At 45.0% G+C, this 24369-nt stretch overlaps 1 protein-coding gene across 1 annotated transcript in view; it reads left to right on the forward strand.

The window, feature by feature from the left end:
- Window positions 1-23720, forward strand: part of LOC142591387 (fatty acid synthase-like) — a 56677-nt gene extending 32957 nt beyond the window's left edge. Inside the window, exons 11-24 of the mRNA XM_075703714.1 lie at window positions 947-1150; window positions 1739-1955; window positions 3938-4195; window positions 5752-5925; window positions 6913-8131; window positions 8333-8487; window positions 10423-10641; window positions 11901-12230; window positions 12821-12940; window positions 14754-15112; window positions 17391-17744; window positions 19394-19637; window positions 22619-22858; window positions 23401-23720. Coding sequence (XP_075559829.1) covers window positions 947-1150; window positions 1739-1955; window positions 3938-4195; window positions 5752-5925; window positions 6913-8131; window positions 8333-8487; window positions 10423-10641; window positions 11901-12230; window positions 12821-12940; window positions 14754-15112; window positions 17391-17744; window positions 19394-19637; window positions 22619-22858; window positions 23401-23588 — 4281 coding nt within the window. The 3' untranslated portion in view covers window positions 23589-23720. The remainder of the gene's footprint in view (window positions 1-946; window positions 1151-1738; window positions 1956-3937; window positions 4196-5751; window positions 5926-6912; window positions 8132-8332; window positions 8488-10422; window positions 10642-11900; window positions 12231-12820; window positions 12941-14753; window positions 15113-17390; window positions 17745-19393; window positions 19638-22618; window positions 22859-23400) is intronic.
- Window positions 23721-24369: the final 649 nt, after the last annotated feature.

A 24369-nucleotide genomic window follows, 5' to 3' on the forward strand; every position in this document is an offset into this window, starting at 1 on the left:
GGGAGGGGGGAGGGTGCAAGTAATACTTTTTTTTTTTGGAATGCACCCTATTCTTGCGCACCTCCACCCCTGAAACTGTTGACGCCGGCTGCAGTGCACCTTATGTTTTCCGGTAGACGTTTCTATAGTATTATCACTGTCTACCACAAGTCATCGCACGGCGAAAGAGGCTCTTGCTCTGTAGAATCACGGTCAAAGCTGGTGTCATTCGATGCAGAGAGACAATTGCGTCGCGTCAGATTAAGGGAACAGTGTTCTACAACATAAATGCAACACCACTCTTGAACGCCCGTTGCCGCAAGCAATGTAGTTCTAATTCACGACCGGCTAAGAGGCTGTATAGCGAATCTACTACCATTTGAACCTTTCTCTCTGTTGCCACGTCACTTTCCCGCTGCATTTCCCCTGGCAGTAAAATTAGTTTACAACCAGCGTCCACGCTGTCCTCCTGCAATTTCAAAATTTCCTGATTTCTTTTTCTCAATAAAGGCTGAGAACATCTTCAATGTCATTAAGATATCCACACATGATGCGTAAGAAGCTGTTCTTGAACTACCATCCATGGGCTGCAGGCACGCAGAAGGACGCAGGCATTTTTAAACTTTCTAAAATTCATTGGCAGCAGTAGCCGATCATATGCATGATAGGTGAACCTATGTGTCGGACGTAACGAAACACTGCTCGTTTCCTTCCTCCGTCCCCTTTCTTGCTTCCGTTCGTTGCCCGCCTTAACTGCGCTCTCAGCAAACCGGAAGCGCGTCTGGTTGATCTCTCCACCGGCCCTTTCGCAGTTCGCTCTCCACACTTTTCTCTACGAATTTAAAAACGAAACTGAATACCGATGGCCTCCGGAAACTCCGCGAATGCCCTTAAAGCAGTCAACTATCTGCAGTCGATTCTACGCCGTGCAATGGGCCCTGGCGCCTCCTGCGTTGGCCTGATGAAGAGAGACACGGACAACCACTCCTTCTTCTTGGGTTCCCTGGGCAAGCTCCATACTCTGGGAGTGCAGATGGACCCATCGGCACTCTACCCGCCCGTCCCGTGGCCAGTGCCACGCGGCACTCCGAATATTGGCCACCTGGTGAGTTGGGACCACACGCAGCAGTGGACCGTCGCATCGTGGAAAGACCTTCCTGGGCTGGCAGAGGTGAGTCAGCATTTACGCGACAATATTTTCGTCTGCGTGCAGCAGCACGAATAACTTACCAATGTTTCAAATGGCAAGATTGAACAGAATGCTATATTGCAAGAATGCTATATTCAATGACTTTCTGTGCTATGAAGACGGCGACCAAATTAATCGATGGGAACAAGCTGGTGTACGTCTGAAAAAAAAAAACACAAGTAAGGTATGCGGATTTTGCACTGGTACCCCAAGTACTTCCTCCAAATATGGTTTTATATGTGTACTGCTTATTATAATCACACAGAGAACTTCCACGTTACCTTTTTGGTTTTAACACTTTGCCGAAGTGTGTGAATGTACTGGCCATTTGTACTGACTGAAATGTGTCGTTAGCAATAAATCGCACTGAAATCTCCTATTTGCTGCTGTTGTGCGTATCTTGTGCTTTAGAAGAGGGCTACAAGTCTCAACAAATGATCCAATACGTCGAGTAACTTTAGCTCGCAGTAAAATGCACCGTGAATTAAACTTCACGCTTCAAGCTCTTCAAACTTTGAACGTGCAGTACGGCGGTTACTACGTGGTAACGAGTCGCTCTGTCATGTACAGGGAAAGGACGATATTGTGAATATTGACATCAGCGGAAACGAGTACGACGCCTACCTGGCTGGGCATCGGCTCCATGGCGAGGCGACGTTCCCTGTGGGTGGTCACCTGGTGCTCGCGTGGAAATCTCTGAGTAGGCGTCGCGGCAAGGTAATCGAGGAGGTGCCGGTCATCTTCGAGAACGTCAAACTGCACAAGAACATTGTCCTGCCTGAAACGAGTATGTAGTTAGATAGAGAGGAAGTTGTGCGTACATGTATATATATACTATTAGATACCGCGAACATAGAAATCTTGCGGCCAGCTTTCGCAAAATCGCGCACGTATCCGGCCCGCCTATGCTATCCTGTGGTTGGAGAGAGAAAACGGCAGACGTTGCCCTGCGATAAAACTGAAACCTCTGCCTACTCAATGCTGACTTTACTGCTTCATTTAACGCACCAGCACTTTAGTGAACGTGTCACAACGGTCGACGGGATGCCCGACATGTGGCGTTTACATACTGAAGCGGCATATTTCTTTCCCTGTTCTCAAGATGCCTGCAGGCAATGCTTAATGTGTGTGTCCTGAAGAAGTGGCGACATTCTTTTCAGGAATACAACGCGACTTTAAGTAGCTGTACGTAGTAGCTGGAGTAGCTGTAAACTTATATCAGTGAATGATCCTCTCCAAGCTCTCAGTCCTATTATGGCAGACGATAGTGAATTAATAGCAGAGGACAGGAAAGCTGAGGTTTTTGCTTTGTTAGAACTTTCTGGCTAAACCTCCGTACTAATGTGTCGCCATGACTAATTTCGAAGCGCTTGCGGGCAACTTCCTAGATTGGTTGGCTTGTTCTAAACAAACAGAACCTAACTCTTTATCAATGAGCTGTTATCAAGTAACGAAAAAATGGTGCCATGATCAATGACGTCGCACTGAGCTAGTGCCTGAACTTGCGGCTGGTGTCGCCCCCTGTGCTTTGTTCTTGCCTCTTTTCTGCCTCCCCAATCCTCCTCTCTCTGTCACACTGGCGCTTTTGGTACTGCCAGAAGCATCGTACCATGTTCCGGCCCAGCCTAACATGGCTACGGATCAGTTAGTTCATCGACCGAGAGCAGGCCTAACGTGCCTGCAAGGACGATGAGGACGACGACTGTACAATCTGGCGCGGGCTGTTCGCTCTGGGCAGTGTTACGTGTACAGTCGCTTGTGAATATGCCTGCATATAATCGTTCTCGTGCCCGTTTGCACGTAACACCATTCCAGTTAAGCGTCCCAGTTAAAGGTCTACTGGCGCATATATATTAAAGGTAACAAAAAATTTACCACACGAGCCTAGGCCGTAAGACAATGACCTCACAAACTGTGAATGTTCGGAAGCACTTTACAAGATATGTTAATTTGATACCGAAGTCTGTCACGAAATGGTAGAACTGGCGTCAATGATATTGTTGTGATGTCGCAATGAGCGCTGCGAAATTTGCTGACGTTGTGTAATAATAATGCTTAAATATCAGGACCTTGGACACCAACAAAATAGATCACCAATAGCGCCGCACGCGTTCCTTCCCACTACATTCGTGTGTGACGCTGAACTTTGTAGTATTCTTTATGCTTTGCAGAATATCCTCCGGAACAGTGGAGAAGGAAATGAAAGATGAAAAGCACGATCGATCGCAAGAACGGCACAAGTCAGTGCATGATGTCCTATCCGCCGAACGTGCGACCAAATCGTAACTATGTCGTAAAACAAAAAAAAATATAGTAAAAACTCAACCGGCGCAGTGGCTAAGGCGTTACACGAGGTTCCACGTTGGATTCCCGATTTCTGCATTCCGATGGGGGCAGAATGCATGCGAATCTCACTTCTGCCACGTTTCGCTTACACGTTAAAAACCTTATGCGGCCAAAATTAACCCGGAGCCATCCACTAGAGCGTCCCTCATAACTCGCTGTCATGTTTCGCGCTGTTAAACTCCAGTGTTTTGTTTTTAAATAGTACATTACTTAGGCCTCTCTGAAGCTTGAAAACGTTCCCACTGTAATTTAGAAGATCCGCACTCCCACATAACACGAAGATGTGACAAGTCGGTGACCTCACGCGAGTTTTCCTTTGACCAGTAGTTATGCCCTGGTTCAAATGTAATTCTAGTGTGTGCGCGGAAGATACACTGCACTTCGTTGAAAGCATTAACGAGAATGTCTCGCGCACGTGACCAGGTACCGTGCGCCTTGTCGTGACCATCATGTACTCGTCCGGCGAGTTTGAGGTGTGCGAAGAAGGCGGCGCGGTGGCGGCAAGCGGTTGCATTCGCGTTGCCGAAGGTGGATCCTCGGAGATCGACCCGGAGCTGCTGGTGACCTGTGCCGAGAGCACAGCCTACGAGCTGGACGCCGAGGACATATACAAGGAGCTCGCCGTGCGCGGTTACGACTACCAAGGCGCCTTCCGAGGCATCACGCAGGCAGGCTTACAAGGTGAGACATTCATTTCTGGTGTGCGCGAACCACAGCTTTTGTTTGCTGCCACTCTGGTCTAGAGCAAAAAAGAAGCGAGCTCGCGCCCATGTGTTAATGACGGAGAAATAAGAGAGTGATGCCAACAATTTTAATAAGATCACTGCAGCTACGCAAATGCTGCTTGCACACAGGCGGCTTATGCGCCTCGGCGCATACCAGTTTCGCGAATGAGAAGAATGAGCAAACACATAATTGACAAGAGTCTGTTAATTGGCTTATGGTAATTCCAGCGACTACGGTGTGCGTTTGTATTACACACCTGAAGACAGTCACATTCGAAACCAAATTCATTTTCTTACACTTCTAAAACGTTCTCCGAGGTATATGTAATCAAGTTTAGCGCTCAGTACGGTAATTTTGCATTGGGAGGTGACAATCTGAACTCATAGAGGAACCCTTTATGACGCTGCTCATTATGAAAGAATGGCGGACGCCAGTCTTACTTCTACCAGCCTACATCAGGGGCGGAGCTGCAATCAGTAACTGTAACTAGACTGGCCTGCTATGTGGAATTAGTTAGGTCACCTGCGGGGCTCGTCTTCTTATTGGGATTTGCGCCCCTGAATGCCAAATTAGCATACCGAGAATGAAATTCTATAATGAATATCTCTGAACATATGCTCGCTTCAAAAGTCAAGCAAAACGAAGTGGGCTTCGATTGCGATTGTCTAGAAATTTTTATATGAAAACATACTGCAGCCGCGAAATAAAAAAAGTTAGCATTTTGTTCGCGATACTTTTGACCGCCTAAGCTGATAAACCACCTATGCAAGGAAGTATTGTGTAGCTGGCTTGGCGTTTTAATTAACACATTTCAATGTTTCACTTTGAAGGCGCTGTATGTTTGTGACATTAACATATGTGCTGCGACTACCCCATTATGTTTAATTCCTACAAGTATTTGCTCTAGGAAGTGCCTGAATTTTTTTTTTCATGGCACTTGATGTGAATGAAGTCGTATTTTTATATCAGCACGAGTCTGCGTTGTGTTTACCAAAAGCTCCCCCCCCCCCCCCAGTATAAGCTCTTCTACTATGCGTTACATCCAACTTTGTGCCGGGGAATGTAGTTCTGAACCGTCATCCAACGCAGTGTCTTTGACAAATGTCCGTATTCTTGGTTTTCAAATAATTTATAAAGTAGGTAAAACTGCTGAAAACGTGGGGCTGTCGTTACGAGTGTTTCCCTCATCTGTGTTCACCTATCTGGCCCTGTTTTCGCCAACACAGACAGCTATGCTACACGCTGTGTTCTCAGGAGTACTCCGTGCAACGCACGCGGAAGACGAGAGTCACAAATGTAGTATACAAACGTGTACATCTTCGTGCGTTCGTCTTGCTCTGCAAAAGACTGACCATGAACCGACTACACCGGCCGTCTGCCATTGTGTCAAGGCTGTCATCACGGGAGACTGCTCAATATTCTCGAATGAATAGGAATAAGTCTTGACATGTTTTAACGCTTCTTGTACTCTGTGGTAAATAACACCAGCTTCCTTATTTGTTTCTGGCCAGAGCCGCGCGGAAAGCTCCAATGGAAGGAGAACTGGGTGACCTTCGTCGACAGCATGATCCAGTACATCATGTTCAAAAGCCCTGTTCGAGTGCTCCGCATGCCTACCAGCATTGAATTTTGTAGCTTGGACCCCTACGTACACGCTGAAGTGATCAAGAAGGCCGGTGACACAGGTGAGCATTACTTTCCGAAATACCCTATATAAACTGGGTGGTGGCAGAATGTAACAGTGTGCTTAACTGAAAGAACATAGTGATTACTGATGACATTCTTACAGTCACATATATAAACAGAAGGAGACAAAGTGAAGTTTTAAGAAAAGGCTGTAGCTATAGTTGTGCACTAACCTACTACTCTGAACAAGAAAAGCCGACGGAAAAGAATGACAAAAGATGATCGCGAAAGTTGGAACCAGGGACATTTATGTGCAATAAACGTGTATCTCGGTTGTATTCACAGAATGTCGAGTAATATCACAAGGTGTTTCCATCAGTAAAAAGCGTGCCAGTTGTAAGCGCTACGTAGGTGATTCGCAAATGCGTTGCGGAACGACTGATCAGGTATGCGCTTGCGTATTTGCCGTTTCACGCCGAAGTGGGCTGCATACTCGAAAGCGCAATTTTGCTGCAGAATAAATATCCCGATTTCTCCAGACCCTGTGTGCTGGGTGCTTTCAACTCAAGAATGCGACGAACATGCGAAGCGTCCGCGCACAAAGGGTACGACAATAATACAGGCGCAATAATGATGTTATTTTTTTGTTCGACAGTTTTCGCCTCGAGGTGCGTACAGCCTAACTTTTAAGAATTCAGGGCACCAACCGTAGAGATTAAGAAAGAAAGCCTAAATAATTCTGCTACACACCCTAACTACACACGCATTCAGCACAAATGTAAATATATATAGTTGAAGTAAACATCTATTAGAGTCCTTAAGTAAATAATTACGTTTCCGTTGTATTTTTCAGCAGCAGCAGCAGATTTTCATGTCCAGGAAATTGAAATTAAATACGACTGAAAGGCACGGTTTTATGCACCCCCAACCGAGTCTCATCAACTAACTGTCTCTCGACACCCCTCCCATGTACAACGTCAAAATTATCAACAATTTTACATGTGCATATTTTTCAGCTATGCTCCTCACATTACTGCTTTGCACAGGTGTGGAAGTCATCTGCAATAAGATCACAGATACTTGCAGCGCTGGGGGTGCCGTCATACGAGGTCTAAAGACCAACACTATCAACAGCGGCGCCAACCAACAGACACCGCTCGTCGAAGAGTATCGCTTCGTGCCATACCTGGACGACAAGGAAAGCAGGGACAACAGAGAGTATCTCACGCGTGAATACGTTAAAGTGTGTTGCAGCCTTGCGAGACGGGCCCTCAACGACTTCTGCGAGAGCAACTGCTCTCTTCGTGACGCCATGAGCGCCGTCCGTATTGTTCCCGAGCACGTTGTCAGCCAGTATCTTAACGAGTCCGATAAGAATCATGCCCTCCTGCGCTTTCTTAATACTATCCATGAGGAAAAAGACCGCACTGACAATACCATTGTAGCGTATATCAAGTCAGCTCTGCCTGCACTCAAGGAAGACTTGGATACCGATGTACTCAACACTGCTCTTTTTGAGGAAGATTCTCTCAGGTTTCTCCTTGACACCGTGGTCGAAAATACCAACCCGAAGAAGCTCCGAGTACTGGAATTTGCTGCTCAAGGGAGCGACTGTCTGCTGGTCTCCTGGGTGGCGACGTACCTTTCCAAGTTCAGTTTGTTGCCCGCTATCGAATACACAATAGCACATTCATATCCAGAGAGACTGTCAGGAAAGATCCCTCAAGGTTGCTCAGTAGTGTCACTGGGCTCGGCAGCATCCAGGAAGAAGCTTCCTGAAGTGGACTTGATTGTAGCACGAAGCGCCACATGGTCCTCTGGAGAAACCAAGAACCTTGCCGATGAAGTGTCTTCCATTTGTAGAGAAAACGGTTTCGTTCTGCTTGCCCAACGCATAGCACTGACACCCGCGGAATCGCTGCTCGGTAAAATCGGGGGCGTCGAGTTTCAAGTAGCGCCCGCCGACGAGGTGGAAGCACAGTTTTTGAAGCATGGGCTACGCCTCGTGGCTTTCAAGTCGAATAACGTGTCTGCCCTTTATCTGTTCAGAAAGCGTTCCGTGCCCGTCGAAGAGGCGAAGCAGGAAATATTCCAGGTTAACAGCAAACGCAGCTGCTTGGTCGATTTGGTAAAGAAGAAAGTTCTTGACTACGAGTGGAAGCCGCAAGGAGAGAACATGTGGCTACTCGCGGAGGAGGCTGGAGCAAGCGGCGTTGTTGGTTTGACAAACTGCCTCCGATACGAGCCTGGTGGGAGCCATATCAGGTGAGAAATCATCACAATGATAGAATATATTACGTGCTTTTTTTAGTTTTCGATGTCGTATTCTTTCGAATGACCAAATTTATATCATTGATCATAAAGTGAGCCTAATTTGACTTTCATGCCTCTTTGTTTGAAAGTTCCAGCTGTGGATTACGACGCTAATAAGTTCACAACTCGTCTATGTGATTTCATCAAACGTAGATGTGTGTTCGATGCTGGTTCCACCGAGACGAACGCGATGGCTGACTTCAACCCGGGAAATCCAAAGTACCAGAGCGTGGTAGAAAAGGACCTCGTCATGAACATTTACCGAAATGGGCAGTGGGGCTCCTACCGCCATGTGGTCGCAAAATCATGTGAGTTCTTGCCTCTCCCATGCTTCTTTAGTTTCACAGGATTCCATGTGAAGATTCATGGTGGTTCGAAAATCCACTTTATTAAATATAGTGCTGAAACTTCTTTACAAGGAGTAATTTTCTTCAAATTAACTCTAATTTTCATCAACAATTCCGTATTAGGGTAGGAGACAAAAGGCCATCTCTTTAAGCGCTCCTGGGATATGTTCAACCAAAGAAGCACAAGGAATTTGACCAAAATACTGATCACATACATGCTTGCAAGAGCTAGGTATAACGAAACGATTTATTCAGCAGAAAGGCACCTCTCATTCACTGAAAAGCAAAAAACACAGCACTGGAGCACTGTCTTTATAACTTGAAAATGCTTTGCATTTTCAAGTTATAAAGACAATAAACTAAATGAAAATAAAATGAAAGGCAACAAAATACCATGTGCGTTCACTGGTTAAGAAGTACGGCGAAAATGACAACAGCGTTCATCGGTCATAGACATGTTGATATCAAAGTGAGCAATGATTCTACTGTTGAGCAGCATAGACTAGTAATGTTTCAGCGTCTATGATGCAAAATTTGTAAGTGGTATGTACGAGTGTGGGAAATATAATAACGGGCGGTCAAGTGCATGAAGAGCAAGTGCAGTTACATCACGCAGAAACAAGACGTTGTGTCCGAACCCATAATCGTAAAGGAAAGCGAAAGTTCACTGTCATAGGAGACACTCTATTTACCAGGGAAGTATATTCTCTGTATGCATGTATAAGTGGTGGGAACTGACTCGTCGGAACAAACGCCACCGTAGTATGCCACTGCACGCTCAAACTACGGGTATCCATCATTTGAGGTGGCCATGAACATTTTACGTCCAGAAAGTGCCACCGAGAATGCCGCGTTACAGCGTGAGTTAATGCGGCGGCACCCTGTGGTCCGCAGGAAGCATCGGTGAAGTGCTCTGGCTTCTAAAACTAAATAAAATGCTATACTACAGTTGCCTACAGGCGTCAGTGCCTCAGGTTTACTTTCTTACAGCCCAACACGGGAAACTTCCTTCGCTTACGAGGTAGTACCGATGTCAGCGAAAAAATGTTTTAGTCGCCGCTTAGTTTGATTTATTAGTTCATCTAGGATACGTTTTTAACGGGGCAGAGAAGAGACGCTCAGCTATTCAGGAGTTATCACTAGCACTCATTATATTTTTACTCACAAATATGCATGAGTCTTTGCTGCAGCAGTTCCCGAAGGCACCTGCTGTGACTTTCGCTTCAGAAATCTTGCAACTTCAGTGATTTCCTCGGATGTATTGTAACTTTTGCAACATAATATTTGGTACTATTCTTTCTGTCATACCGCGTTTCGGAACAATGAGCCAAAATGGTTGCCAATCTAAGACATTCTCAGCTAAACTAACCTTACCGCCCCCTCTCCCCTACACACTAAACCTAAACACACTGCCCTGGTGGTCATTATGGCTTCTCAACTTGTTTGGTTTGACCTGTCTGCTATTTCTTGATTAAATATTTTGTATTGCTCTTGCTCGGATACTTCTTTAAAAGTTGCGTATGTCCACTATGAAGATTTCACAAAAGGCGAGTCGTTGTCGGGAAAGGCATTTGACCGTTCCTGAAGAGCAGTGGAAACACTTCAAAAGATATCAAAAGTAGGAAATTACAATAATCAATGCAGCAAGGAATGGGCCTTGAAATTTTATTTTCGGGCAGTTCCTGAACCAGTTGAAATCCTTGAGCCACAAAGTAAACAGCCCCATGAAAAAGTATTAAATAGCACGCTCCCAACGATGGTCTGCGGTAAGGAAAATCTCTTCTGAGGGAGGCGGAACAGTGTTTCTGGGATGTATTTTGCTTTGAAACTAAGGAAAATAACAGTGAGTACAGTATTGCATGTGTTTTTTTTTTCTTTCATGAACGCCTACTTTAGTGGAAACAAGGAAGAACAGCACACAGTTTGCAGTGCTGAACTTGGGAAAACGTGGCGAACTCTCCAGTCTGGATTGGTACGAATCCCCGGTGCCTTACGCTTCTCTGCCCATCACCAAGACTGCAACTGCAACAATACTGTGTGATGTCCACTTCGCGGCGGTCAACAGTCGAGACGTCACGTTCGCCAGTGTAGAGCTGCCGCCAGAGGCCTTTATAGGTGAGTTCCTTTAGGAATAGTATATATGATCCCACGGAGAACCAATATGCGCTTTCTTTCAGTAATTGCTACCCACTCTTCCATTCACCGAGTGAAATCACCTAGCCCAAAAGATAACCCTGGAATGCAGGCAATCCTGAACTAAGGAATAGATAATCAAAGTGGACCTCCAGTGTGCCAGAAAAAGCTTGTCGACCACGCAAATATATTTGGTGCCACGACTACCTTAGCTCCTGTGAAAGAGACGTGTAGGTTTCCCCTGACTACATTGCCTCATTTTGCTCACAAGGTTGTGTACAATCCCATCGCTTCATCTGCTTCCTGTCAAGTCAACAATTTTTAACTGCGGCCAACAAGCGCGGTTACCGTCACAAGGGCTGCCTTGCCAAGAAAAACAACGCCAACGTTCCCTAGCTGCCACTTTCCATTAAATGTGGCCATCTAAGAAAAAATTCCGCGTGCCAACTACAAGAACAGTAGAGTGGCACTTGAAAAACTTGCACCTTACGTATTCTGATGACGCGCAAGAACTGTCCCACACTGAAGGCCGGGCGGGCACACACTGTAGCTGTGAGCACGGTTTGGTTTACCTCCACGCCTTTCGCGTTTGTTCTTGTTTCTTTTATTGCTGCTTTTTGTGGTGATAAATTTGAAAGAATCAATTGACTCCCCCATCATCCGGTTGGTCTTAGAGCGACGGTCTTATCACTTGAGCTAACTAGCTGGCCTGTCTCCTAGCAAACTTCGTAGCAAAATGTTTTACCTTGGGTATTGCGACCCACTATTCTGGCCCAGTGGCTATCGCGTTTTGCGACTGGTCAAGTTATTGAAGGTTTGACGCTCTGCCATTTCGGCCTCATTTCAGTGGGGGTGAAACACAAGAACGCTCTTGTACTACATTCAAATTCAAATTCACATTCAAAGATCGCGGAACACCCACTACTAAGCGTTTCTCATATTGCACTATGTATTTTTGAACGTTAAATTCCAAAATTTGAACAATTAGTCTTTCGAAAGAAATTACCTGTGTCATTGATTCAAATGTCGTGTTTTTCGTAACAGACTATAAAATCCCTTATAGGCGAGGGTGTGAGATATGCAGCAAGTTTCCCGTTTAACCTTCACATATAAATTTCTTTTCATGATTTAAATGCGCAAATGTTTTGAATAGAATATCTTGGCAACGTTATGCGAAAAAGCCCAATAGCTGCATCCACCACCAGGCACCGGCCAACATCATACTGTTTCTGCTGCTACAGGCGACTTGGCAAATTCGGAGTCCATTCTCGGTCAAGAGTTTTCTGGAACGGACCAAACAGGACGTCGCGTCATGGGCCTTGTGTCAAGCCAGGCATTGGCTACCGCGGTTGCGGCAGACTCCGACCTTCTGTGGGAAGTTCCTGATGCGTGGACTCTGACGGAAGCGTCAACCGTTCCTTTGTCTTACTCAACCGCTTACTATGCCCTGTTGGTGCGGGGAAACATGCGGCCAGGCGAGTCTGTGCTTGTGCAAAACGGCAGTGGATGCATTGGGCAGGCGGCAATCACAATCGCTCTATCCATGGGGTGCACCGTCTTCGCAACTGTCGGTAAGAGGGCGTAGCATCGCAGGTCTCTGTAAATTATTGAAGTGACTACAATATTGCAAAGAACGCTCGATATTCATCAGCATTGATTTTAAAGTGAAGCACAAGCCATGCATATGCACAGTTTTTACAGTTTTTCACTAAACAACTCAGATAAAAGTACCAACCTGTTGTTAGCAAGCGACACGAGTTTATGGAGGCGAGCTATAGAATACAGTATTTGTGTAGCATAAGAGCCATTGCATGTGAGTTCGCACTCTAGTAACCCAATCCAGTTTCTATGAGTAAAAGAAAAAAAACAGGCACCGCATCCTTTAACCTATAGAACAATTAAAATATGGCAGCCTCGCACACAGAACCTCTTGCACGGTGACGTCTAGGTGACTGTTACTTGCTCCATTCAGCAACCAAAATATCGAAACTGCTATTTTCTTCTTTCTTATTGCTCAGTGCTTCCCATCAGCTGGTGCGCCACGTGGTGAAAACAAAGTTCTGCTGCGTCGTGCTTAGGCAAAGTGTGCTGCTTCTATAAGCTGGAAGAGCTTTAATGCTCGTGGCCTGAACTGGTTTTACCATCTTGTCGTCGCGAACAGGTTCGACAAAAGAGCGGCACTTCATCAAGAACCGATTCCCACAGCTTCAAGACAGGCACATCATAAGCTACAACAGCCGTTGCTTAGAAGAACACATCCTTGAACAGACGAAAAATAAAGGTGAGAGGTTGAATTTCGTGGCTGATGGAAATAACGAATCTGAACACACATAATACACGCATCTGACATTTCACAAGCGTTCCATGACAATGTATATGTTATCCTCCTATTCTGCTTAGTTTTTCTAAGAGATGTCTTATCGCATGATAGCGCCATTTCTGAAACAGATCTTGTCTTTGCGAATCCACCTTGTAGTATTACGAGAACGTTTACAGATGGAGGCCATGTAAAAAATAATCAAATTATTTATGATTATTGCTTTGATATGCACCGCCCCGGCGTCGAAATTATGTTGTGGCAAGTTTTTCTAAACATTCGTCGTAATCACCTGCAATAATGAGCTTTTAAATCGAGGCAATTCCGGAAGAACCAATTTCAAAAACGAATGTTGACACTTCTTCGGTTAGCATTGCAGTACTGTAGCGAAACACCGCATTCCCAGCGTCAGGCCTGTATGCAGCCGGTCCTCTGTGCTGCGCGCACCTGAGAATATATATATATATATATATATATATATATATATATATATATATATATATATATATATATATATATATAGCTTCGCCTGAAAACGTATTACACGAATTGAATTACACCCTGCCGCACAGAAATTTTAGAGGATTTCTGAGTCATTGAAGAGCAGCACACACGCATAGCGTAACCGAGCGCCCAAAGTCGGCATCCAATTTATCCATTGATCGGTGGCGCATACCACGTGACATAAGTTGCCATGTACGAGGTCCTCTGAAGAGCGGCACATAGCTAAAGTAATGTATCTAGTGACCGCCTGTCGGTTCCTTTCGAACGCGGTTTCAGCGCCGCAGCAAACTGATTCTCTGCGGTTACAGGTATTAGATAGATAGATAGATAGATAGATAGATAGATAGATAGATAGATAGATAGATAGATAGATAGATAGATAGATAGATAGATACATAGATAGATAGATAGATAGATAGATAGATAGATAGATAGATAGATAGATAGATAGATAGATAGATAGATAGATAGATAGATAGATAGATAGATACATAGACACATAGACAGACAGACAGACCGACAGACAGACAGACAGACAGACAGACAGACAGACAGATAGATAGATAGATAGATAGATAGATAGATAGATAGATAGATAGATAGATAGATAGATAGATAGATAGATAGATAGATAGATAGATAGATAGATAGATAGATAGATAGATAGATACCGGTAACTGCGTGAAGTATCCTAAGATTACTCATCCTTATCAAAAGACGCAATCACGCTCATCCTATGAATGTAGACGCAAACCAAAAGCAGGTTTACAAAGAAAACATGGCTTTCGTTTCGTTTCAAATTTTCCAACGGCCCTCTTTCGCGTATAAACACAGCACCAAATACAAGGCTATTCTGTCGCACAGATGTCGTATGTGGGAAGAACTACTACGGCACATTGTCATTCAGCAGATATCCCCACTGCCAAATTGTTCTGTCTTGAGGTACTTCAATAACTCCTGCATATTTTCTTCGCTGCTGTCCTTGTCTTTGTACAAATGGGGCGCAGTATTTTGTTTCGCTTCATTATCTGTCACTGCATTTTGCCCATTTTCTCTGTGCGCGATTTCTCAGTTTCATTTTGCTCGTATTGAGTGTCGATTCATTTGCTGCTCCCTGTATTCAGCTTTAATTTGAACTTTAGGTTTTCGATAAGGTTTCTAGGACATCTTAACTGTCATCCAGACGTCTCATTATTTCTTTGTTTATTTTTTTACTTTCCTTTAGGTTCACTGTTTACAGCACCTTCGATTTCTTGTTTCGCTCGTTCTTTAGGTGTGGACCTCGTTCTCGATATTCTTCGCGGTGGCAGTAGTAAAGCCATCGCTCACTGTCTGGCGTGGAACGGCCGACACCTCGTTACTGATGCCATTGGCACAACCTCGCATCGTCCACGCGAAGAACTGTCCCCGAAGCGCAATGTCATCAACGTCAGCGCCATTGCGACAGATTCCCTGTTCTTGAACGACACCAGTGCAGCGGAGGACAAGCGGCGAGTCGCCGAACTACTGCGTGGAGGAATCGCATCGGGTGCCGTGAGGCCCCTGCCTGCCACCGTGTTTCCGCGATCTCAGGTTGTGGATGCATTCACGCTGGAAGCCTCCGGAGCGAACGCCGGCAAAGTTGTACTTCAGGTAATTGGATTTCAAGTCCTCCTTATGCATGTCACAGTCTCCTCGCGGTTCAATACGAACGCGTGGCCAAACAGGAAGTCCACGGTATGACCTGTTCAACGCGTAGTTATCTCCAGTACTCTCTACACTTACTACAATATAATGATTTAATTTTCCTTCACAGGGGAGAAAAATTGCCTGAACCTACGCGACGATGAATGTCGACGTTACTGCGCCCACGAGCGGAAAAATTTCAACCAGATTTTTTTTTATTCATTGGACAGCGACACTTACTCCGTTGCACATGCCGTGTGCCAAATTGACACCAAAAAGGCATACTGAAGTGAGGCACATACGTCGTTTTCAATATCCAGTGATCCAAGTTAAAGTGAACAACTTAATGGAAGAGCGTTTTCTAGTTTTTCACGACAAACAAAAGACTATCAAAATCGCTACGGAAGCACCTTTGCAGGAGATGCCCTGAAAGCCTGACTTCAGCGACAAAAGCAGAAGTGGAACCAGTGTACTTCGTCTCTAATGTGAAATGTGGTGACGTTGCCTACGTTGATTTCTGTGAATATATGTAAGCTGACAGACTCTGTACGTTAGCCAGACATCTATCGAAGATGGATTACTATGATTATTATCATGATGTCGTAATGGCTGTTATGAATGCCGTAACACGAATGTACCACAACTGTAGGTGCGGACCTCCCTCTTAATGTGTTGATTTGGACCGTGCAATAGGTACCACTGCACACTTCGCATTATTTCAGTGTCACCTACTTCCGGCACCTCCCTGATCACACGTGTCCCTGACGAGCGACACCTCAGCGTCGAAGCTAGTGACTGCAGCTGGAGCTAATCCTATGTGTTCCAGTGACAGTGTCATGCTTCTAATTCGTCTCCTTTTTCTTTTGCTTTCGGACATCCTTCAAGGGTTGCGTTTTCACAGGCGCTGAATACCAGTTGTTAGAATCGAATGCTGGAATAAGCCTAGTTGCTTCTTGCCGTAACAGGCTGGCCAATTGAATATAATAATACAAGAGAGGACGCTCTTGAAAATAATTGATCAGAAATTATTGGAGAATGGTTGTCAATGTTATGAGGCAGCTTTAGCTCGAAGCCAACTCTGATGCCTTGTAGAACGCAGAAATGCTTTTATGAAACAGGCCCTTGGTCAATTAGAATGGAATTGTTGCGTTTGAGAAAGAAAGTTTGATCCGAGTGAATGTACCAGCAACTATTTTGATGTATGGCCTAAAAGTATTTGCGATAATTCTCGGCAATTCCTAAGTTTAAAAAATACAGAAGCACCACATTTACAGATTTATATCTGAGTGTCAAAAAATGATATGGCGATTCTGTAACCTGCGTGTAAGTCACCTCAGGTGCCCAAATTTCGAACATGTATGTACACTTTCCGCAAATTTGTATGAATGTTCACAAGGGTTTTGCGACAATCCTACTCACGTATTAGTGGTGTGTTTCACATATGTGTATAACAAATCAATTTTGTCTGTTTTAGATGTATTATTAGGCGCAGATTACAGAATTGTTGTTCCTTTCTTCAATGGCGAGCGACAGAGTTGCAAACGAATGTATTGTTTATTTGCATTTATTGAATTTTCATCAATTTTTTTCTTGTAGAAATGACGGCTTAAACAAAATAATTATGCTAAATGCAGTCCCATTGGCATTTTCGTTTAAATAAAACAAACCTCATCAAATTGGTTCCACTGGATGTAGAGAAAAACCGATTTCTTCCTTCCCATTAATTTATACAGGAGCCCCCGGGCTGAACCTTCCTCGTAAGGGATAGCTCTCCTGTAGACACGCTGAGATATTGCTGCTACGAACATTAGTTAGCTGTATGGTTGTTGCTATGCGCGGTATGTTGGGCGCGGGAAATGTGGAGCTGCCGTGCCTGAAGGAGCGGTTGACGTTACGAACTACATTAAAGCCATTACGAGGACACACATGTAGTCCACTGGTGTCAGGACCGGCAAACCTTTGATCGCACTGTCTGCGCGATTGGCCTAGCTTTGATTACATTCTCTCAGCCATCGGCACAGTTTACAAGACCATGCCGGTGATAATGCCGTCAAAGCGAAGTGGGGGAAAACGCCAGGAAAATCAATGCTTTCAAAATTTGGCCTTCGTTACCTTTAGGCGAGAAATCCTGCGCATGACCCTGGCCAGTCTGGTTAACCTTCCTGCCTTCCCTACCTCTCTCTCTCTCTCTCTCTCTCTCATTTGCCATCTCTCTAAAAATCAGATGTGTGCGTTATTCGCGCAGGTGCGACCAGACAAATGCCAGGAAGCCAAGGACGGCAGTCAACCCTTCACGGTAGAAGCTGTCCCCCGCACATACTTCTACAGGCACAAGGCTTACGTCATCGTCGGAGAAGTGAAAAGCTTCGCCCTGGAGTTTGTAAACTGGATGGTCAGTCGAGGCTGCAGGAATCTTCTTCTCACCGCAAGTCGCGGAACGTTTACGGGGTACGAACGTCTCTGCCTGCATCGGTGGCAGACAGCTGGCGCCTCGGTAGTCGTCAGCGAAGCCGACGTGTCCACAACGCGCAGTGCTTTGCAGATAATCAAGGAAGCCGAAGCAATGGGTCCTATCGGCGGCATCTTCAACGTTTCTGTGGTGAGCCAGATTCATTTTTGACAGCCCACGCCATCCAGTGCAGATGGCGATTTTTGTGCCCATGAATCGTTCTGCACTCCAAAAGCCAGAAGGCTGCGTTATGCAGCACGATGGGCATAAGTGTATTCAAAGGACCAACAAATCACCTCTTTCGATTCTAACTTTGTTACAACTGTAGCTTGGACACAACGAGCTAGTGTTGCCTGAAATTCTTCGGATGATATAATCTGCGCGTTGATCGTTCACATGACTCGTCTCATCCGTGGCGTAGGACGTAAAGATGGCGCGTTGAAATATTGTCCCAACATACATTGCCCTGGAAGTAAACCACTCGTCTGTCCCAGATAGGCTGAACGGCCGCTCCCTCACCGCCGTAGCGGAGTAGCTTAATACGTCCTCAACGCCGAGTGCGAGGTCGCGGATTCGGTTCTGAGCCTGGCGCCCACATTTTGGTGTGCTGGCATTCAGAAATGTTCGCATATTCGTTGATATTTGCGTGTGCAAGAAAGATCACCCGGTAGTCCAAATTACAGCGGTGCCCCAACCCTACGGCGTCTCCGATAGCAGACCCGCTCTTTCTGGATTTATGTTGGAGCCTCTTTTTAAACAAAATACTCTGTCAACGCCTGCTTTGTAAAGAATGGAGTGGACGTTGGGTTCGATTGAATGGCAACAGAGCTTTTGTCCCTGCCAGAGTCCTCTATGATCACCAGGAACGACAGCGGCCTGTGATTTACTCGAAACAAAATTGGTAGTTAAGAAACCCAGATACGTTCTCAATTGCTATCCCCTTCGCAAAATTCCTCATAGACGAACGAAACACAACCCACAACGTTGGAAGACTTGGCGCACAGCGCAACGTGAGAGAAAATGTAGCAAGAAGTAGTGGGACGTATTGAGGCGACGACCATGGACTCAAACAGCGCGTTTCGGCGAAAGCGAGCGTGCAATATACGTTCTGTTATAAAGTCATCCCCCGCATTCAAAAATACAATCGGTTGGGGAAGACAATAGTGTCGTGGAATTGATTTTTCTTATATCTGCGTCAAGCGAAGAACGCGTATGGGACGCTGCGAAGAATCAACCATCGCTGTACAGAATTACATCGGATATGACGCAGCTTTCAGAGGTTAATCGGCGAATGAGAGGCAAAGCATGCCTTTGCCTCTCATTTGCCTCGCGCCAACGTGCCTTTCCAGATTAATATTCAGAATTATTTCAGTAGATTTCAAGAAATTTTTACAGAGTGGACAAACACTAGGAGGCCCCGTTGGTTAAGAACCGCAAGAACCGCATTGAAGAACTCTATTCTTGATAATATTTAAATGCTTAAAAAAATGACGCCACATCATGAAAGCTCGGCGATGACGGAATCGTCCCTAAAATCACTATAGTGCCCTTAATGGTAGGGAGGCCTTCTGAGTTCAATACTAATCACTTGATTTAGGCGCTTTCATTGTCGCTGTTGCTGCTGCATTATAGACACTCATCATAGAAAATTGTCGAGATAATTTATTGATATTTCACGAGGCAGATGGCTATCTTTCCAAGCAGTCAAACCCTTCTGTGTTCGCAGTCTCGCCTCAGAAATGGTCATTTTTTGCCATGCATTGGAGGAGTAATCACGAAAAACTTTGTTTTTCATGCAGTGCCATGAAGACAGCTGGGTAGCCGATCACGCGAATGAGGTGTACCAAACCGACTGCAAGACCAAAGCCGAGGGAATGCAGCATCTGGACGAGCATTCCCGAAAATTGTGCCCCCAACTCGACCACTTTGTCGTCTTCTCCTCAGTCTGTTCTGGTCGCGGGACTTCGGGGAGGACGCTATCCGGTTACATCGACTCCACGTTGGAGCGCTTGTGTGAACGCCGCGTGGCCGACGGATTTCCCGGTAAGTCGACGGCGTCTTACAATGTTTAAAGAAACCCACTTTAGAGGTTGATGTATGCAAGAAAATCTGTTCCATGTGTCAAGTGTTTGACGCCGCTTAGAGAAAAAACTGACGTCAATCTGATAAACAAGTATGTCTGGTTTCGTGGTGCGACAAATGCGAGGAATTAACTTCCGCAGAACGACTGAATACACGCGATTCTTGCTTGAAAAAATGTCGGTGCCATGTTGTGTTTATCCGCCCAGACTTACTCTAAGCTGTTTTTCAACCGACGTTCTCCATTTTAATTCAAAGACTGGAGGTGCTGCAAGTCGAGTCAGTGACTACATCTCGTAATTAGCTCCTAAGATACCATTTGAAGCGAAAGACGGCAAATAAATTCATATTTGTATTACGCCTGACCGACAAAATCACTCGTTTCGTACGGTATCCAAAAGAGATGGACTTCTAATATTCTAGATGTGAAGCAGCATACAGGTGCTACATCCTCTTTTACAGCCCGGCAGTGTAAGGTCGCGTGCTCTGTCGCTCCTGATTTACTATTTTAACTAAGTGTATTCTTGAAGACAAGCAGTGGTTATAACACACATTGTGAATGAAGCCGGGTTCTGCCAGAAAACAATGCTTTGAACCCTTTTAGATTTCTATGTCGGGATGTTCAACTACGAGATCTGTTGCACATGTCAGTTAAAATATCAATATACCTAGGTTACATTTTTCTTGTTTGCCTCACACAAGATTTAGCAGCCTTCTTATAGCTGAGGCCTGCGAACAATCTGTTAATGCTGTATGTGTCAATGAAGCTCTGTAAAATTCAGCCAGGCGATAAACACAACACGATATTCAACTCTTACGGACTTTTCTCCTTCAAATGACTGTTCTAATATGTAACGCATTGCGCTCTCATCAGCAGTTCAATATTTCTGGAACATCTCGCCATACTTTTTGCTACTCTGGCTGTTCAAGGGATTCATAAATGAATAACCCATCCACAAGAAACTAAATTCTTGGCCCTCTTGCGCATGCTTCAATAGTAAGACAGACGCGCTTGCATTTTCTTTTTGATCTAGAGCAGATAGTCTCTCCACGTCTGTCGTTTACGTCCCAACACAAAATGAAAGCATGACTCGTCGTTTCTCGTGCGAGACGTCACCTACCTCAGCAGAACTGTTTGGGATCCCGCGGTCGGCAAAATATATATCGGATGACAAATCCCGTAACGTATTTTGACTGAAAAGCAGCATTGAAGCCATTGAGTGACTATTGCTTTTATGCTGATTCCTGCTAGCTGTCTCAAGCAAACTGACTATCGTTACATTTCCCAGCCATTGAGTTCATTTTCACCGGATTCATAATAACAGTGCTACGACTGTCAAATGGGTAGCTTACCGACTGGCACCTGAGGATCACTTCTTGACTGGGATTAGTCTGATGATTCAATAAATCTCGTTGAATTTAACGCCAAAAACTTTCTACGGACCCTGGGGGTCTGAAGCTCTTAATGAGACTGTCTCAGGAATTGATTCAACTAGAAAACTAAGATGTCATTGCTGTATTCATTAGGCCCTACTCTACACTTTTCTGTCAACGTCAAAGTGGACCGTATCTTAAATCTCCTCCTGCTCCTTTTCGAACTGAACTTGCTTTGCATAGCTCACTTATTTAGCTGCGTGGAGACCTGCTTGGATTCCACCCTTCTGTGACATGCCAGACGCTTCTTTGCACCAATTTCTCATATACCGCCGAAGTATCAACAGTGAATTTGTTTTCGGGCTAAGTGAAGTTACTTGGACCTGCGTAACTTTTGTATTACAACGTCCGTGCTCATTTCCCGTTGAACATATTGACGCGCCTACAAGATTTCTTTATGCACCACTATCTATTTTACTCGGCTTCTTTTGTAGATTCTTAACACTGTGTCTATTAGGTGTTTGATGTCGTGACTGCCTGAATATGGCATTTGAGTGTTACGGGTATTGCAACAGATTTATTACATAGTTGACCTAAAAGTTTTTACCTAACGCTTATGCATATGAATCGCTTCTCTTGACTAGTTTTTATTTTGTCTTGTGTACATTTGTTTTATTTTTGTAGACTTAGTATGTTTGTCATTGCGGTATGCGTGTGCGTATTTATCAATGAAAGGGTAGCCATAATTTTGCAACTACGTAATGAATGGGATACCCAGTATTAATCTAGTCTCTCTTACCACCTGTGTGCAGTCATTAAACAACAAAACCTAAAACCATTTTTTCTGTGCTTGCTAGACGCCAGGCCACCTTTACAAGTTGCTGTTTTAATACATTATCGCGTGACTTGTGCAGGAAATGTAGGTTAAGGGTACGGCCTAACGACTCAAATAGGCTTTTCTGTCTTACTGAAAAAGCCAAGCTTACCAACTTTACCGAAACATTAGGCTCAAATATTTTGTGGCAGAAAATTTTCATGGTTTCGTACATTCGGTCTCTTATTGAGAAATCGATGTCTAGCTCAATGTGAGCAATTTGTCTTACGCATAGCTAGTCTTTATAAATGTCTACCAGCTGATACACGGCAAGGGTTTCGGCTTCATTCGAACTTTGGTGCAAACTAGGCGCCCATCAGCCCAAACTGAGGCGTCTCGTCGCGCTTATTAAGCTTCGCCTTGAATACGAGATGCACCGTGGTGTACGACATTCTCTGTATATTTTGCCCAATTTATTTATTTGTTTTCTTGCTTTTTTTTTCAAAAAGAACCCAGGGAAGGAAATGCTGACATTTTGAGAATTTGCAAATGTTACCACGCCGTGCTAATATTCTGGAATAGTTACAGATGCGTAAAGGCACATTTTCTCATTCAACCATAATATAGACACGCAGTCATCACGACTTGGGCGTCACTGCTAAAGCGCAAGAGCCACTCGGGCAGGGTATGATGTGACGCGTGAGAAGGGCAATGCTTATTCTCCCTCTCTTCCTGTCTACTCAATTGTCCTTTTTAGGAGTGGCCATCCAATGGGGAGCCATCGATGAGGCTGGCCTCGCCCGCGAAGCCCAGACCCAGCAAGCGGCATTCGAGGCAACACAGCCACAGCATATAAAGTCCGCCTTGGCGGTCGTGGAGAAGTTCCTCAACCAATACCACCCCGTAGTCTCCAGCATGGTCAAGGCTGAAGTCACTTCAAGTTCAGCGAAGCAACCAGAAAAGAACCCGCTGGTTGACTCGGTGGCACGAATTCTAGGTGAGAGGCTTAAACCTTTATGGTTTGTTCGACCGCAATATACAAGAAAAAAATGGTGTCCCTGCATATGGCATGTTTGCCCTCTTTACGAAGATCCTGGTCAGCCATCGCTAAACGTCTCCGTTACCTAAGTTCGAAGTTGAGATACGCCAGCTTAACGCACTTCATAAATATGGAGGGAAGTCATTCAGCCTATAATAATCGCCCAAGGATATTAAAGAAACCGATAAGAGTGCCACAGAGAAAGATTTGCAGTTGAAGAAGTTACTTTCATGGAGGTACCGAACTCGGGACCAATATCTCCGTAGTGGTTGTTCGAGCACCTGAACGAACCAGTAGACTTGTGCATGACAGCGCGGCGTTAAAATGATGCATAAGTCGATACCCATTCAATGTAACAAATTGTGTTTGGGGCGGGAGTAATCACATGAACCTCGCGCCTTTCCACTGTTACTGTAAAGGCGTACTGCTGTTTCATTCGTCGCGATTTTCAACCACAATGTTCGCAAGTTGACTTTCTTCATCCCACGATATTCACGCAGGCTTTCAAGATTCGTCGAAGCTGAACCACAACACCAATCTCGGCGAGTTGGGCTTAGACTCTGTAATGGGCATCCAGGCACTAACAGTCATCGAGAAATACACCGGCCTGGCTCTCTCCGTGAAAGGAATACGCACGCTGACCCTCAATGGATTGCGAGAAATGAGCAAAGAACCACGTGTAATTTAAATTTCACGTGAATACCACAACTTGTTATTTTTTCGTCCGTTCTTTGGAGAGTGAGATGAGTTGACTCAAGTCTTTCCTGCACCGCCACGATGGAATTCATAATATTTTAAAATAAAATGTGTGAAAACTGTTGCTGCGATCCTTTTCTGGCTTCGAGTTACGGGCAATTGCTCTCAAGCGTCGTCGTCATCATCATCGTCATCACCATCAGCCTGGTTACGCTAACTGCAGGGCAAAGGCCTCTCCCATACTTGTCCAACTACCCCGGTCATGTAATAATGTGGCCACGTTGTCCCTGCAAACTTCTTAATCTCATCCGCCCACCTAGCTTTCTGCCGCCCCCTGCTACGCTTCCCTTCCCTGGGAATCCAGTCCGTAACCATTAATGACCATCGGTTATCTTCCGTCCTCATTACATGCCCTGCCCCTGCCCATTTCTTTTTCTTGATTTCAACTAACATGTCATTAACTCGCGTTTGTTCCCTCACCCAATCTGCTCTTTTCTTATCCCTTAACGTTATACCCATCATTTTTCATTCCATAGCTCGTTGCGTCGTCCTCAATTTAGGTAGAACCCTTCTCGTAAGCCTCCAGGTTTCTGCCCCGTACGTGAGTACTGGTAAGACACAGCTGTTATACACTTTTCTCTTGAGGGATAATGGCATCCTGCTGTTCATGATCTGAGAATGCCTTCCAAACGCACCCCAGCTCATTCTTATTCTTCTGATTATTTCAGTCTCATGATCCCGATCCGCGGCCACTACCTGTCCTAAGTAGATGT

This window comes from Dermacentor variabilis, chromosome 8 (genome assembly GCF_050947875.1).
Source record: "Dermacentor variabilis isolate Ectoservices chromosome 8, ASM5094787v1, whole genome shotgun sequence".
Classification (NCBI taxonomy): domain Eukaryota; kingdom Metazoa; phylum Arthropoda; class Arachnida; order Ixodida; family Ixodidae; genus Dermacentor; species Dermacentor variabilis.